At 36.5% G+C, this 17,171-nt stretch overlaps 1 protein-coding gene across 2 annotated transcripts in view; it reads right to left on the bottom strand.

Moving 5' to 3' along the window:
* LOC145694669 (uncharacterized) overlaps positions 1 to 17,171 on the bottom strand; it is a 508,204-nt gene that overhangs the window by 32,060 nt on the left and 458,973 nt on the right. The window contains exon 7 of one of the 2 annotated variants that reach the window (XM_081771151.1): positions 11,545 to 14,237. The exons of the other annotated variant lie outside the window; for it this stretch is intronic. Coding sequence (XP_081627277.1) covers positions 13,436 to 14,237 — 802 coding nt within the window. The 3' untranslated portion in view covers positions 11,545 to 13,435. Of the gene's footprint in view, positions 1 to 11,544; positions 14,238 to 17,171 lie in introns of those variants that run through there. 2 annotated transcript variants of the gene reach the window in all.

Raw genomic sequence — 17,171 nt, 5'->3', positions numbered from 1 at the left:
TTTTGTTTGAAATTTTGGTTTAAAAATGTTTTTGAAAATTTTTCGTTTGAAATTTTTTTGCAAATTTTGTTTAAGAATTTTGGTTTCAAAATTTTTTGTTTGAACAATTTTTGTTTGAAATTATTTGTCTAAATTTTTTTCAAAACTTCGTTTGAAATTTTTTCGTTTCAAATTTTTTGTTTTAAATTTTTTCTTCAAAACTGAATTATTTTGAAATTTTAGTTTTAAAAATTTTTTGTTCGAATTTTGTTTGTTTAAAAATTTTTGTTTGGTCATTTTCGTTTCGAAATTTTTGTTTGATATTTTTGTTTGGAAAATTCTGGTTTCAAATTTTTAAGTTTGTACACTCATAGTAAAGAACAGGAACTGTTTAGAACAAAAAACCTTTGGCAACATTATTTATCAGGGTGTAATAGTACACGTCAGAACATGATAATGCAACGTCATCAGTTTTGCATCATCGTTCGAGATAACGTCATCATGGCTACTTGTGTACAGTTTTTAAACACACGTGATGTGATGAAATCATTTACCGATTTACAACAAAATGTACCTTATAGAATCTTAGGTAGCCAAATGATCCCTACAAAGTTTGGATTAAGAATCGTAGTGAAGCCTGAAAATAAGAATATAATTTTACCAGCAAGATATTTACTCATGGAAGCATCAAAACAAGAACTGTTACGTTTCTTAAATACTGGATCTGTATCTTTGTTACAAAAAATTCTTGGGTCGAAATCAGTTTGAATTTAGTACAGCCGGATCAGTGAATTTGGTTTCGTCAGCAATTGTCATGAAATCATGAATTCAAACGTAAGCACATTCCTTTCCAATGACGTCGGCAATAGCTTTATGAAACCATCAATGCAAACGTCAGCCCAAGAAATCATTCGAGCAACTGCGTTTCAGGAGGAAAGATGTGTAATTCTAACGATAAAGAAATCCTCTTCGCAAGCTAACATCCAATAAATATATTCCAAACAAAACATGTGATGACTGGTATCAGTTCTACAACATTTGAACCTGTGATTCGATTGGGCAAAGCAGAACAATTTGGTGTACTACTGACTTGTGAAGAATGGAAAATGTCATGTTCACGAACCGACCAAACGAATGATTATTTTCATGATGAGCTAAATGTGACCACAGTCAAATCATTAGGCTCAAATCATGAGGTGGTGCTACGTACAGTCCTCGAGAAGAAGATGGTTCTGTTACGTAAAAAGAGTACATTGCATGTCCCTCGCAACATGGTGTAACGCAAACGGAATGGAACAAATTCATCAATGTATTCCAGTGTGTAAATCATTAAGTGGGAGTCTGCAACAAAACAAGTATATTCTTGAAAAAGCACTATTTTGAGAAATGTGTCATGCATATTGTAGAACATGTATCTAGATGTGATGGTTGTCAACATCGTTCGTGGGTGAATACCTGTATTGATAGACAGTTTATTTGTGATCAAATGGACATTGAGTTTCCACCTATTGACTTTGCAATAGACCTTAAAAGACCAATTGGAATTAAAATTATATGCTAAAGACAAACTAGTGCAAGAAGTTCAAAATACATTGTATCGACAATATCCATTATCTGGTATGGATGTATGTGATTAACCAATGCAGTGTAATAAAATAATCCATTTCAATGAATTGTGTTTTTTCATTTCAAGTACAACAGCATGTTCTGACGTGTACTATTGCACCATGATAAACAATGTTGCCACAGTTTTTTGTTTTAAACAGTTCCGGTTCTTTTCTAATGTGTACAAACTTAACAATTTGAAACCAAAAGTTTCCAAACAAAAATTTCAAACAAAAATTTCGAAACAAAAATGTTCAAACAAAAATTTTTAAACAAAAAAATTCGAACAAAAATTTTTTCAACTAAAATTTAAAAACAAATAAAATTCAGTTTTGAAACGAAAAAATTTAAAACAAAATTTGAAACGAAAAAATTTCAAACAAAATTTTGAAAAAAATTTACAAACAAAAAATTTCAAACAAAAATTGTTCAAACAAAAAATTTTTAACAAAAATTCTGAAACCAAAAATTTTGAAAAAAAATTTACGAACAAAAATTTCAAACGAAAAATTTTCAAACAAAAATTTTCAAACCAAAATTTCAAACAAAATTCTGAAACAAAAATTAAAATAAAAATTTGAAACAAAAATTTTCAAACGTAGTTTCAAACGAATATTTTCAAACCAAAAATTTCAACTAAAATAATTTCCGTCAAACCGGAACCGTCCGGTTAACCGTCAAACATTATCCGCTTTTAACTATTCGATTAACAAATAAACGGTCTTATTCATATTTATCAGGGAGTACAAAATGTTGAACAAAAGTGTAAAAACAAAGATTTTTAAATGTTAAACAAAACTTAAAACTGAATGCAGCAAATATTTGAAAATCATGAGCCAATCAGATTGCACGAAAGATAGTGATCACCCAATCAGATTGCATGAAAGATAGTGATCAGCTAATCAAATTGCATCAATAATAATTTCGCCAGTGTCAGATTACATCACATTGTGATTAAATTTCGAAGTGTTGTAGCATGTATTGCCTTTCGTCTATAAGTCATAAGATTCAATAAGGTACCTATCAGATTTCTGAAAACTCAAGGTTAATTGAACCAACACCAATGATCTTAGACTAAGTATTGTTTCAAATTTCGCACCTCATACTAAAATTTTGTTTATCACAATTCCCAAATTTAAAGAATACTTCTCTCGATGTACCTGTCTTAGGATTAATCATATAATTACATGTTGTAGTTAGGTCTCAATAGGTTAATTGTTTATCTTAGCAGAACCAACTGTTGTCTAGAAACGTGTTATTTGATAACTTCAACGAATTTTGAAAAGGAAATGAATCCCTGTACACTACCTCATCAAAGTCAATCACATGGTACACCGTGTTGCTTACGTTTATATTTATTCCATAGGCGGGCATGATCAAAACCAATGACGTAATTTCATTTTGACAATTCTCAAATTATCCTACAAAGTTTAAATGTAAGAATGTCCTGGACACCTAATACCATCAAAGGTCAATAACAGATCACGTGACCACACTCATATTTGACAATGATTTACCCAAAGAAAGAGATACCACCCAATTCTAAGAACAATTACCAATTATTAATTTAACAATAAGAAATGTACCCCTCCCAAAAATTAAGATTGGTACATAAATACACCTGTGTCTTATGGAAAAGTAATAAATCCTGTACTCATTCAATTAAATAGCCGTATCAAAAAATAAAATAGGTCAATAAACTTAAAAATTTCAATATTTGGCAATAAGAAGAACACCAACATTTACAATTGGTCCTAGAAAACGTTTACCGAATTTGTTATTTTATAATTCCCAAATTTAAAAGGGAACATAAACATATAAAAGTAATAAATCTCTGCACATACCCATATAACGTGCTAAATCCTTATCAAAGGGGGTCAATAACCTCCGAAATTTGATTTTTCGTAGTTCTTTACCCATGAAATGGAACGATGTGGACCATCCAAATTTAGAGTGGTACATATTGAAGACCTGTACTATGATACCAAATGCTTATATTAAACAATTTCTAAAACTGAGTGAATAACCCAAGATACCCCTCTCAAATTTTTAAAGGGTGCATCAATGTACCCATGTCTTATGATAGGAAATGAACCTATATACATGATCATGTATCATATAAGGTAATAAGGACGCATCAAACGGGATAAATTGGGCCAAAAACCAAACACGTGATACAACATATTATTGCTTATGTTTATATTTTGGCATTTTTTTTACCCATGAAAGGGAACAAGGTGGACCACCCAAATTTATCATGATACATGTTGAGGTCATGCACTATAATACCGAATGCTTAAATTGGAAAATTTCCAAAATTTAAGGAATTGGCCATGGTACTCCTCCCAAAAATTTAAATGGGTGCATCGACGTACCTATGGTTTATGATAGGGAATTGACCCCTATACATGATCATATAACCATATAAGGTAATAGGACTTCATCCAAGGGGATAAATTGGGCCAAAACCAAACACGTGGTTGTACTAAAATTTGACAATTTTGTACTCCTAAAGGGAACGAGGTAGAACACCCAAACTTATAGTGATCTATATTAGGGTCCTATACTATTATACCAAATGTATAAAATGGGCAATTTCTAAAATTGAAGGGGTGGGCCAAGGTACCGCTCCCAAATTTTTAAAGGGATGCACAAATGTACCTATGTCTTACGATAGGAAATGGACACCTGTATACACCCATATAACTATATAAGGTAATAGGACCTCATCCAAGGGGATAAAATGAACCAAAAGCCAAACAAGTTGGTGTACTAAAATTTGGCAATTTTGTACCCATGAAAGGGAACGAGGGGGACCACCCAAATTTATAGTGGTACATACTAGGGTTCTATACTATTATACCATATGTTTAAATTGGACAATTTCCAAACTTTAAGGGGTGGGCCAAGATACCCCTCCCAAAATTTTCAAGGAGTGCATTAATATATTCATGTCTTATGAAAGCTAATGAACCCCTATATACGCCCCTATAACTATATAGGGTAATAACACCTCAACAAAGGGGATAAATTAGGTCAAAAACATACGAGATTTAAATTTTTGTCAATTTTTTTACCCATGAGAGGGAACAACATAGACCCCAGTATTGATAGAGGTACATACTATGGTCCTAGGCTACCATACCAAATTTTTAGATTTGGCAATTTTCAAATTTTAAGAGTGGTGGTCCTATGTACTCCTGCCAAAATTTAGGGGTGGGCCAAGGAACCCGGCCAAAATCTAGAGGTAATCTTTTGATGTGGAGAAAAGAAAAAAGGAAAAGAAGAAGGAAACTTTCCACCAACGGTGAATAGTACAAAAGAACTTGACACTATATTGTTATGTGTGCCTCTTGAACTTGAGCACTTTCTGTACTTTTGGTGGCATCTTTTAGTTTCCCTTTCTGTATATATGCACCTCTAAGGAGCACACAAGTGACAAAAAAAGTAACTCGACTAAAGCATATCTCTTTACAGTGTATTAAGTAGAAAGTTTATTAAATATGAAAGAAACTGGTTGCATAAAATATTAATAAACACATCAAGATATTTAGAATATTTAATGTATAGTAAATATTATACATTTTACACGCTTAATGATTGAAATTAAAATAAAGCATAATTTGGAAAACAATAAAGCATAATAAAACAAAAAATAAAGCATAATGTGAGTTGCTCTACTGATTAATATGTAACAAAAATTTCATATCTTGAAAATGAAATGAAATTTTTAAGTTTTACGTCCCACGGTTATGCCGGTTAAGCTAAAGGAGACGGTGATGATGAGATATGGATGAAATGGTGGAATGAAGAAAGTGGGAGGAAACGGGAGAACCCCGAGAAAACCCACGCACACGGTGTTTGTCCACCACAAAGTTCACTTGGAGGGACCAGGGTTTGAACCCGAGACCCCTAGCACCAGAGGTGAACGCTCTACCACTGAGCCACCGCGGCCCCGAATTTCATATCTTGTAGTTTAGTCACAACTCATAGTTAGTCTAAGGTCATTATATATTTGGGTCCTAGAGAACTTATCAAATTTTGTTTTCTAACAATTTCCGAATTTAAGGTAGGTCCTATATACCCCTTTCAAAATTTAAGATGGTAACATCAATATACTCATGCCTTATGAAAGGAAATGGACTCCTATATCCTACATATAGGAATTAAGTGGAACGTAAAACTGAAAGATTTCACTTCATTTTCAAAATAATAAAGCCTCATTAAAGGGGATAATTAGGTGAAAAACCTCTGAAATATATATTTTTCAGGTTACTTTTACCCATAAAACGGAAGACATGGATCACGTAAACTTACAGAGGTACCTACCTGGTCCTATATTACGGTAATTTCCAAAATTTAAGGGGTGCTTCTGGGTATCCCTGGCTAATTGACCTCGGGCCAGGGACCCTGCAACCTGAGTCAGCAGCCACTAGGGGCAAAATTGCGCTAACACAGTCCGATATTACTGTCACCATAATTTGTATTTTCCCAAAATTTCTCGTAGTTATATGATTAGTCCTGGACACATATACTAAGTCCCGTTCAACTAACGTAGATTCATTGTTTAACGCTAATAAAGATAGTGTACTCGCCTATTTACCGCTTTTATGTTTATGATGGTAATTTCCAGCTTCCAACTTGTGCCTTTTTCTTTTTGTCTACTGGATCGTTGGAATTGCACCATTTTGGGTAGTAAAATGCACCGAATGACGGATCTGCTTTTCTGAAATGAAATTTCTCACCTCTCCTACACAAGTGCCATTTCGCCTTCTCGTGGTGTTTCTGTCAACTCATACTGCAGACAGGGTATGAAAATCCTGTGGAAGAAAACACGTCAAAAGAAGTAGACCTGTCCTCTAAGGTGGGGGTTTGAACGATAGGCCAACAACATATCTTTGTGAAAAGAGTAATTTTCAGAAACCTAACAACAAGCCTCAGTTTTGGATAGAAAATAAGAAACAACAGACAATGCGACGTAAAAAGGAAAACGACTTTCGTTTGGCAACTTGGAACGTAAGATCAATGTTTCAAACTGGTAAAATGCATATCGCTGATCAAATGCAGAAATACTAGCAGTAAGGAGTTAAGATGGGTAGGGTACGGAAGAATCGATAAGTGAAATTGCACTATTGTTTACAGTGAGGGAGGGAAAAGAAGAACTAAGTCTACCGGATTTATAATTAGTAATAAATGTAGAAAGTCTTGTTAACGTTTACTCCAACAAACGAAAGGATGTGCAAAGTTAGATTGAAAGGAAAATTTCAGAATATATTGACAGTTTCAGCGTACCCTCCCACAGAAGACGACGATGAGAAAGAAAAAGATGAATTTTTACGACCAAATACGAACAGTCATAGAAGGAATTAGCAGACATGCCATTACAAGAATAGCAGGAGACTTCAAAGCAAAAATCGGAAAAGAACCGCAAGTAACTCATATCACTGGAAAAGCACTCACTTCATAATTCAATTATCGAGAATGGATGGAGACTCGTATAATCCTCCGAAAGAAACAAAATTAATATCCGTAGTACATTCTTCGAAAGAAATGATATATATGAAGGAACATGGAAATCGCTGGACAATAACACTGATAACCAAATTGATCATATAATAATAGAGCATAGAGAGGCAACTTCAAGAATTGACGCTTTGAGGGGTAAATTGTGACAGCGATCGTTATTTGGTGGAATCAATAATATGACAAAGATTAACCAACATAGCAATGATCAAAGGAAGAAAATGAAATGAAATGAAATCTGTGAGTTTTACGTCCCACGGTTATGCCGGTTAGGCTAAAGGAGACGGTGATGATGAGTAATGAATGAAATGGTGGAATGAAGAAAGTGGGAGGAAACGGGAGAACCCCGAGGAAACCCACGCACACGGTGTTTGTCCACCACAAAGTTCACTTGGCGGGGGCTGGGATCGAACCCGGTACCCCAAGCACCAGAGGTGAACGCTCTACCACTGAGCCACCGCGGCCCCTAATCAAAGGAAGAAAGAACAAGTGTAACACTAATAAACTAATAGAAAATTACACTAGAGAAACATACGAGAAAACTACAAAAGAAAAAACTTAAAAACACTGAAAGTACAGCAAATATTGATGAAATATGGAGCAGAATGGAAACTGCGTTGTGGATGAAGCGAAAGAAATCCTCAGGGAAAAAGAACACGGAAAAAGAGAGAAGTGGTTCGATGAAGAATGTAAACAAGTCACAAAGAAAAAGAAAAGCTAGGCGGAAAATACTACAACGAGACACGAGAATGCGCTACCAGAAATATAGAGACGGAAAGAAGCAACAAACATACGCAGAAAAAGAGTAAAGAATGGATGAAGAATAAAGTAAGAGAAATAGAGGAGTGTGGATAGAAAAAACACACAAGGAGAATGTGTGCCTACAAAGCTATCAAGGAGGAAGCAAGCGGTTTTGCGGCAAGAATGCAAATGTGGAAAGACAAAAAGGGCACAATAATATAATTGAGAAAGAAATACACGGATAGATGGGACGGATGTTTTAGAAAACTTCTGTATGCGAAGGAGCAAAATGTCATAGGAAACGAAGAACTCAATGAAATCACCGACGACTAAAGAGTAATGATAAGGACGCCAACAAAGAGGCAATAGAGAAAGTCATCAATATGCTGAAGGAGAATAAATCGCCATGAAAAGACACAATAGTTAGTGAAATGATTAAGGTGGATCACCGCCTGTGAGTACATATTTTAGCTCATTCCCTTAACTACTCCTTAACTACTGGGCAATGAAACGTTATATATGATAAATATTGTACTCAGTAGCGTATCTTCAATGAATGGAAAATTTTATTCACTTATATATATGGGTAGGGTAGGGTACATATATGTGTGTGTGTGTGTGTGTGTGTGTTCAAGGTGAATGTTTTCATCTTTGTTGTTCATGATTTTACGCTTTTACAGTGAACTTTAAGAATTTACTACCTCAAACAACTAGGATACATTAATACAATTGATTTCTAATATAAGTAAGTAGTTATTTAATCACTGTGTTTAAAATACGTGTGGCTGGGTGATTTAAGTGGAAGCAGAGAAATACACTTTTACAGGTAAAGAAAACAACTTATAGGTTCATGCCTCCACTTAAAAGAGGATCTTTCTATTCTTGAGGGCAGCAGCAAACTTATCAACTTCTTCAAAATCTAACGATTTACCAATTACCTACTCATTATAAAGCAATCCTATGGTTTTCAACATATCATTCATTGAATTGCCTATATGTCTTAAATCTTTTCAAACATGAGAATGGCCTTTCACATGTAGCACTAGAAACTGATATAGTCACAGAGATAATATCTAGCTTGTAGGTTTCTAGGAATGCGATTTTGTAGACACAAATATCAATGAAATTTATTAAGGAATTGACTTTGGTTTTCTCTCGTCTTAATAAAACTTAATTGTTCTTGGGAGGATTTTGAGTTCACATTTGAATATTTCCAGATCATTTCCATAATACTGGGTCATAGGCTCCACAATGTAATTTAGACTCTTCACAGTTTGGATGTAGAGGTGATTAACCTAATGATTTTGCTACATGATCCAAAGCGTTTTTCCGTCTCAGTGATTGCCTTATCAATAGTAGGCAGAAAAATGTCTCTTACAAGGGACCATTCTTTTTTTTTGACAATTCGATTTCTGAAAATGCTTACTATCATCCGATGCAGCATCCAAAGAAACCGAGAAAAACAACATTTTAGCGGTAGACCATAAACAGGGCCGGAGATAAAGGATTTTAAAGTTCGAAAACAGGACGCAGAAAGTGCATATAAACATCATGTAATTTTGAAATAAGTGGAGGAATTGAGGGCAAATTTGAGGTGTGAGTATCGAGTGTGAAGCTCTTCGGAATAGGTATATGGTGCATCATGTCGGCCATCTTAAAATCGCCATATTGGAGTTATCGAAAATAAAGAAACGGGAAGGAAATCATGTGGCATATTAATTGAGGTTAGCTTGTTCTCAGAAATTCAAATATGAAGTTAGTTTTTACCAACCCTTTGTGTTGAGTAGTTACGAATGCTGGAAATTTTAAACAGGCGAAATTAATGGTAGTGTTCTGCTATTTCAGTCGATTCAACGTGAACCAAAAACATGATCAAAATCAGCTTGAGTTTATATCGATTTGTGAGTTAATTTGGGGCTTGCATTATTTCTACTCTAACCACTACCACCTGCAGAGTGAAGTATTTGTTCCTTCAAATCACTAAAACCCCTTCTAGATATAAAATTAACAGCCCGAACATGGGAAACCGAACTCGGCCGGTCATAAGAATGGCTTTCCCGAACAGGAACGGACGAGAATCTAACCCCGTCGGGTTATAAGAATGGCTTTCCCGAACAGGGACAAGCAAGTACTCAACCTAATACTGTTATAAGAACGGCTTCCCGAATAGAAACAGACGAGAATCGAACCCAGTCGGGTTATAACTCAAAATCAGCTTGAGTTTATATCGATTTGCGAGTTAATTTGGGGGCTTGCATGATTTCTACTCTAACCACTACCACCTGCAAAGTGAAGTATTTGTTCCTTCAAATCACTAAAACCCCTTCTAGATATAAAACTAACAGCAAGAACATGGGAAACCGAACTCGGCCGGTCATAAGAATGGCTTTCCCGAACAGAAACGGATGAGAACCGAACCCAATCAGGTTATAACTCACACCAAACTAAAAAAAAATCAACTTTGCTCTCAATTCCTCCACTTGTTTCAAAATTACCTGATGTTTATATGCACTTTCTGCGTCCTATTCCAACTTTGGACCCCTTTATCTCCAGTCTGCCGCTAAAACTTGTTTTCCTCGGTTTTTCTTGGGTGCTGTATCGGATGATAGCAAGCATTTTCAGAAATGGAATTATCAAAAAAAAAAAAAGAATGGTCCCTTGGTAGTATATTATCTTCAGAAAATTCGTTTTCTGCCTCCAATAAAGGAAGAGATTCATCCAAAATGAATTCGTGATATTTCGATGGCGAATGTCTAATTCATTTCCAGGACAAACTCCTATAGTCTATCTGTTTCCGGGTCTGGAATTTCAAAACCATTTTCTTTGCATATCTCCAAACATCCTTGATAAATTTGTTCGAATGTTGTTCGCTGAGAGTCATATTCTCCAGACCTCAATTTCGACAGCGGTTGAACTAATGAATCTACAAGAATCAAACCTCCCGACATCTCTGCATCTATTTGAGATAAGGCGAAGCTCAAAGTTATAACATGGCAGCAGTCATCTCAAATTTTACCAGCCCGAAAACATTCCCTCTGGTACAGATCACACTAATTTGCTGGACGAAATAATGGAAGTAAATAAATATCACAAGTTCCAGATTTGCTTTAATACCGTCATAAATTGTTTGGTACGGATAGGGACAAATTTTCTTAAGAGACAAACACCGCACGCAAATAGGAACTGTAACTCTAACAGGAAACTGATTTGCCGTCCCAGCATACTTTAAATTCTAAGATTTGCTCTTGAAGCTTAAGTTTCACTTTAAAGTAAACATCCAATAATTATCATGTATTCTTAATAATTCAGAAAAATATTCCGATTTCACGCTCTAAAAAAACGGTAGCCTAATCAGTGACGAAACTAGACACTTGGTGCCCAGGGCAAATTTGGGATTAGCAACCTCTTCATCTACATCTACACCAATAAACACAGGTTAGTTTGCTGGCGCCCGGGGCAACTGCTACACCAATAAACACGACAAGAAGTATTTCGATCGTCAGCCTAATAAGCAAATACTAAATACTGTGCTCTACAATTGAAATTGTATTTATATTAATTATAAAAAAATTATTAGGCTTACAATACAATCAAAATATGGATAACTTAAATTTTATATATACACGATAATTAAAAAATTAATTAAACAAAATATAAAGAAACTACAATTATTTGAAGAACTTTAATAATTGAGTCATACAAATACAGAGGATACACAAAAATAAGGAAACACATGGTACAAAAGAAGTAGCCACTTCAAACACGATTTGCGTCTGAGTGGTACGTGTCGCTGTGGTTAACGGTTCATCCTATGAGGTATACAAGCTGGCCGATCAAACAGATGGGTCAATTAGTTCAGCGAACGGTCCTTGCAGATTATCGTGAAACATGTCTGACAAGGGGACCTGACAGAGTTTCAAAGAGGGCAAATCGTGGGTGCGCGTATGATGGGAGCTTCAATGACGAAAGTAAGGGAAATGTTTGGTGTATCAAGAGGCACAGTCTCGAAGATCATTACTGCCTACGAGTGTTCCGGAAAACTGCATCAGCGAAGCACCAGCGTGGACGCAAGTGTGTTTAGCGTGACACAGACAGACGCACATTGGATAGGATTGTGATTAACCAGATGATCACCACTTCGCCAAAAGTCACAGGTGAGTTGAATACAGTGCTTACAAACTCTGTTAGCGTCAAAAGAGTCAGAAGACAGCTCCACAAGCAGGGTATTTATGGCAGATATGCATTTCAGAAACTACTAATGACTGTTGACCAAGCTGCTATACAGAGACAATGGTCCAACGCAAATACAAACTGATCAATGGTACAGTAGAAGAGTGTCATCTGGTCGGATGAGTCTTCCTTTACATTGCTTCCAACTGATGGCCGAGTTTACGTGTGGAGAACGCCAGCACAAGCTTACGATAGAGACTTCTGTTACCAAGAGTGAAGAATGGCTGTAGTTCAATGATGATTTGGACAGTCATATCCTGGTATTCTGCCGGTCCCATCATCATCCTGCATGGACATGTCACTGCCAAGGACTACGTAACCATTTTGGGTGACCAGCTGTATCCCATGGTACAAACTTTGTTCGCAGATGATAATGCCGCGTTTCAAGATGACGTAGGCCTTGTTCATTCAGCTCACATCGTCCAGGACTGGTTTGATGAACACTACAATGAGGTGTCACATCTCCCATGGCCTCCACAATCGCCAGACCTCAATATTATTGAGTCCTTCTGATTAGTTTTGGAGTCCACGATGCAAGACCGCTACTCAGCACCATCTTTCTACAATAACTTGCAGCTGTTTTGGCGGAAGAATGGCATGACCTTCCTTTGACAAACATACGCGACCTGTATTTCTCCATTTCCCGTCGACTGTAGGCCGTTCTGCGTGCCAAAGGTGGCGTGCGTGCCTACCCTCTATTAATAAAGGTAATGTGCAATTTTTGAGGTGTTTCCATGCGTTTGTCTATCCCTGTAGTTTATTGTTATAAGTACAGTGAAGGATTTACGTATAAGCTAAACAAGCTATAGCTTAGGGCCACACTCTTTTGCGGGGGGCCCTAACAATAAGGGAAAAACTAGATTTTCATGTCCAAAATATAAGATAAAATCTATAAATATCCAATAAATAAGATAAAATCTACATATAGCAGCACTGCTTCGTATTGTGTAAGTTCTATGATGTAAGTAATGGGTCCCCTTCCGCAAGCCTAATTTTTATAATACCTCTAGTTTCTTCATTTCTGTACATAGGACACCTACAATCATTTGGACACATAAAGGGCCCCATTATCTCCAATTGCTTAGGGCCCCACTAAACCTAAATCCAGCTCTGATTACGTACATCGAGAAAAGTGCTTATTAGTTTAACTACTTAAATTGTACTACAAAAGATGATTAGTGAAAACCCTACTACTGAAAAAATGTTTCATCTCTCTATAACATTAATTGAAAACTAAATATTACACGTTCCTACTGTAAATGTGTCAATAACTGTTAAAAATACAAATTCGAAAATAAATATTATATGATTCACTATATTCCAAACGTAACAAACGATTACAGAAGTGTTTAAGCTATTAAGATGTCTCTGCTACAGACGAATTCTTCTCACATAACTTCATGTGTGTTCGCAAATTCCACTTCTGAGCAAATCTCTTCCCACATAAATCACACACAAGTTTACGCACTCCTGCATGAAGTTTCAAATGCGTTCGCAGATTGTTGTGACGCGCAAATTTACGACCACAAATCTCACATACAAATGGTTGTTCACCTGTGTGAGTTGTCATGTGTAGTTTAAGTGTAAGCCTGTTGGCAAGCTTTGCACCACAGAGTTCGCATTGTTCTGATTCATTGTGACTCTTCATATGTGTTGTGAAACGTTGTTTACTCACCACTTTTCCACAAACTTTACAAGAAATGAAAGTTTGATTGTGATCTTTTTTATGCATATACAATTTTTTACTTGAAACAAACTTTCTATCACATTCAGAGCAACTATACTTTTCCTTCCCTTCATGTTCCTCCAAATGGGTTTTCAACCTGGCCTTGAATACCTTTTTATTACACAATTCACAGTTCACACTATTCTCGTCCTTTTTATGAACAAGACGAATATGCATATCTCGCTGTTTCATATCAAAAAATAATTTGTCACAAATTTCGCATGGGCAATCTTTGGAACGTGCATTTGAGTGTACTATTAAATGTCGTTGCATAAGATAAAATTGGCTGAAACTTTTGGGACACTGCGGACACTTATATTCCCCGACATTATGCTTCTTCAACATATGATCCCTACGATATTTAGCATACTTAAACTTCTCTCTACATATAGTACAAGTCTTGTCACATATTTCTGGGTTTGGACTTTTAATTCTGAAAGATAATAAGAAACACTAATGTATAATCATATTTATTACAATAGAGGGAGAAAGTATGCATAAAGCTATTCTATTATTTATTAAACGTAATACATTATTAGGAACTTGTTTCTTTGATAATTATACACTTCTTATTGGAAAGTTCGTTTTCAATACAAGATACACTTAACTGGTTCGTAACACAAACTGGAAAGCAATCCCACCAAACATGTATAAAATTGTTTTTTTTTTCTCACTTCTTCGCCGACATTTAACCTTCTCTTTGACTGCAAACTAATTTATATGGTTTATCTTATCGTGTTTTGTTCAATTTAGAATTAAGTTTGCTCTAGATAAATATAATAAGAAACACAAAGGTAACGAAAAAAGTTCTTATCGTTCTAGAGCAGCGATAAACAAAGAGCAATACAGTAGACGGCACGTACCTTTAGCTTTCGAAGTAGTCCCCATCAGCATCCAACACTTTTTACCAACGTTCCTACAGCTCCACAATACCCTGGTGATAAAACTTGGAGGTCGAGGATGAAGTCCAGAAGTGCGTTCCACAGGTCCACCTAGGTGATTGTTGAGATTTGAGAGGTAATTTATTGGTGGAAGTTCCGGTGAATATGAAGCATGACTATGTCTCCCAGTCAAGTTGTTGAAGGGTCTCCATGATCCTATTTGCCACATTTAGCTTGGCATTGTTATGCAGGAACCGCACACTCTTGTGATTCACACAATACCGGTCCCTTCTGTCTCAATGCGCGGTACACCCTTTTCAACTGCTGAAAGTAGAGGTCGGCAGTCTGGATGGTCTGACCAGATACAAGCTCGTAATTCACCACTTGCTGACAATTCCACCATACAGAAAGCTTAACCTTTCGTAGATGCAGCAGTGGTGTTGAGGTGTGACGAACATGGTCACATAGTGACTACAAATGTGTGGTACTCTTGGGAGTATAGAGGACTTAATTTTCGTCACCAATGAGCAAGTTATTAAAGATGGATGTGTTCACTGCCGAGTGAGCAAGGACAAATAGACTGTCACTCGTTCCTTTACGACTGCAGACAATGTGTGGGGGTACCCACTTGCTTAACTTACATGGCTTGCCTATCCCATGCAGGTGTAGTCTGACTCTTTCAGCAGAGACATGGAACCTTTCTGCAAGTTACCACACATTAGAAGACTATACTTTTCGATGGCTGCTATCAGCGCCTAGTCATCTAACACATGTGATCGTCCACTGCGAGGTTCATCCGAAAGGCTCAATCTCCCGAACGGAATTTCTGGAACCAATGCCTGGAGGTATGTTCGTTCACGGTAATCTTTCCAAATGTCTGGCATATGTGGCGACTTGATGCGAAAGCTGACAGACCTACCTTAATGTCATACAAGAAAAATACACGAACAAGCTCCTTCGATACCTCCACTTGTCTTCGACATTGGACGAACCATGACTTTTCTATATGTGCAATGTACCTGTATACCTGAAGGTCGATTATCACACCTACTCCCGATTCCTTGGTAAGCACGTGAGTCCTTTCGTTTCTTCTCTATGAGAGCATTATTAATGGGACGTCAAAAACGGTAAGAACTTTTTTGGTTACCTTGTACTATGGAACATCATAATATGGAAGAACTAGATAAAAGTACAAGAACGTGAGTTAACAAGAAAATTAAGATATATATTTGACAGTTGCATACATACTATGTTGGAAAGAAATTCGGTTTAAAACCTTTAGGCCAAAAGACACGAATCAAAGTCAATGATTATGAAATATATTTGTAAGAGTGAGAATGTGGCACGAAACAGGAAAAACCTCAACAAATTCCATGGTGGACAATGTGGTCCACCACGAAATCTGATGGTAAGGATCGAGCTAGGAAAAAACACCACTCTACCGCTGAGTCCACTCCCCACGCGCATGTCAATTAAACATTTCCATATCGACCCTGGTACTCGCCGGTCAAGAAAGTAGGTAGTCACTGGAGATGCCCTTGCAGTATACTCCTATACATTTTCCAGGGATACTTTTCTTTTTTACAGATGGAGGTTCGCCTCATTTCCTCATAACTCGTACACCAAGTACAGTATTTCGATAATGGAATATATTTACGTTTGTAAATATGTATACATGAATACTGCACACAATTACCACATCAACAGTGAGCAATGTAAACTTGTGTAACCTCTTTTTACGGGCACTCTCATTTACGAACAAATAGTCATGTTCCATCGGTGTCCAGTTTTGAGAGCTTTTACTGTATTTGTTAACTCTTACATATAGTTCTTATAAATTTGTATTTTTTTCAGTTTTTCTACTCTATTTTATTACTTTATCACTAAATAAATCATATAATAAGTTCTGGCAAGATTATTAAATGAAGATGAATTCTGCTTTGGTTATTCAATTATTAGAGCCTGTCTATTCCACCCTGTCGTTCTTTCAGAAAAAATGTTCCGGGGTCACACGTAGTATTCCGGGAGGGCACTTCCGGTACTATTTTATTTATTTTTATATTATAGACGTATTATTTTGGTCTCGTCCGGGGAGGCAGTGTCCCCCAAAAACACTGATTCCACCTGTGTCCTCGGAAACTATGTGAACTATACTTCGGCCCCACCCCCGCCGCCCTCTGGCGGATGAAACCCTCACTTTGCTTAGGGAAAAGAAGTGAATTACCTCAGCTGTGTTACCAATTTGTCATTCAGTCGCTTGGTCTTGACGAGTGAAGATGGTAGGCTACCTAGAGTGGCTAGTAAGACTGAGCGAGCACACCGAAGTCCGTGAAATAATTCATTGTGGCAACGCTTCCGCATTCAACAATTGAAAGATGTCGGCCGCAGCAACTTGTCTCTCCTCTTTCTAGGGAGGTACGGGAAATCACGTATCGACAGCAGCGCCAGCAAGGGCACAGTTCAAATAGAAAGGCTCTAGTAAGAAG

Source organism: Thermobia domestica, chromosome 9, assembly GCF_964235325.1.
Source record: "Thermobia domestica chromosome 9, izTheDome1.hap1.1, whole genome shotgun sequence".
In the NCBI taxonomy this organism is placed as follows: domain Eukaryota; kingdom Metazoa; phylum Arthropoda; class Insecta; order Zygentoma; family Lepismatidae; genus Thermobia; species Thermobia domestica.
The sequence above is the reverse complement of the archived record's forward strand: the minus strand, read 5'-3'. Positions and strand labels throughout refer to the sequence as shown.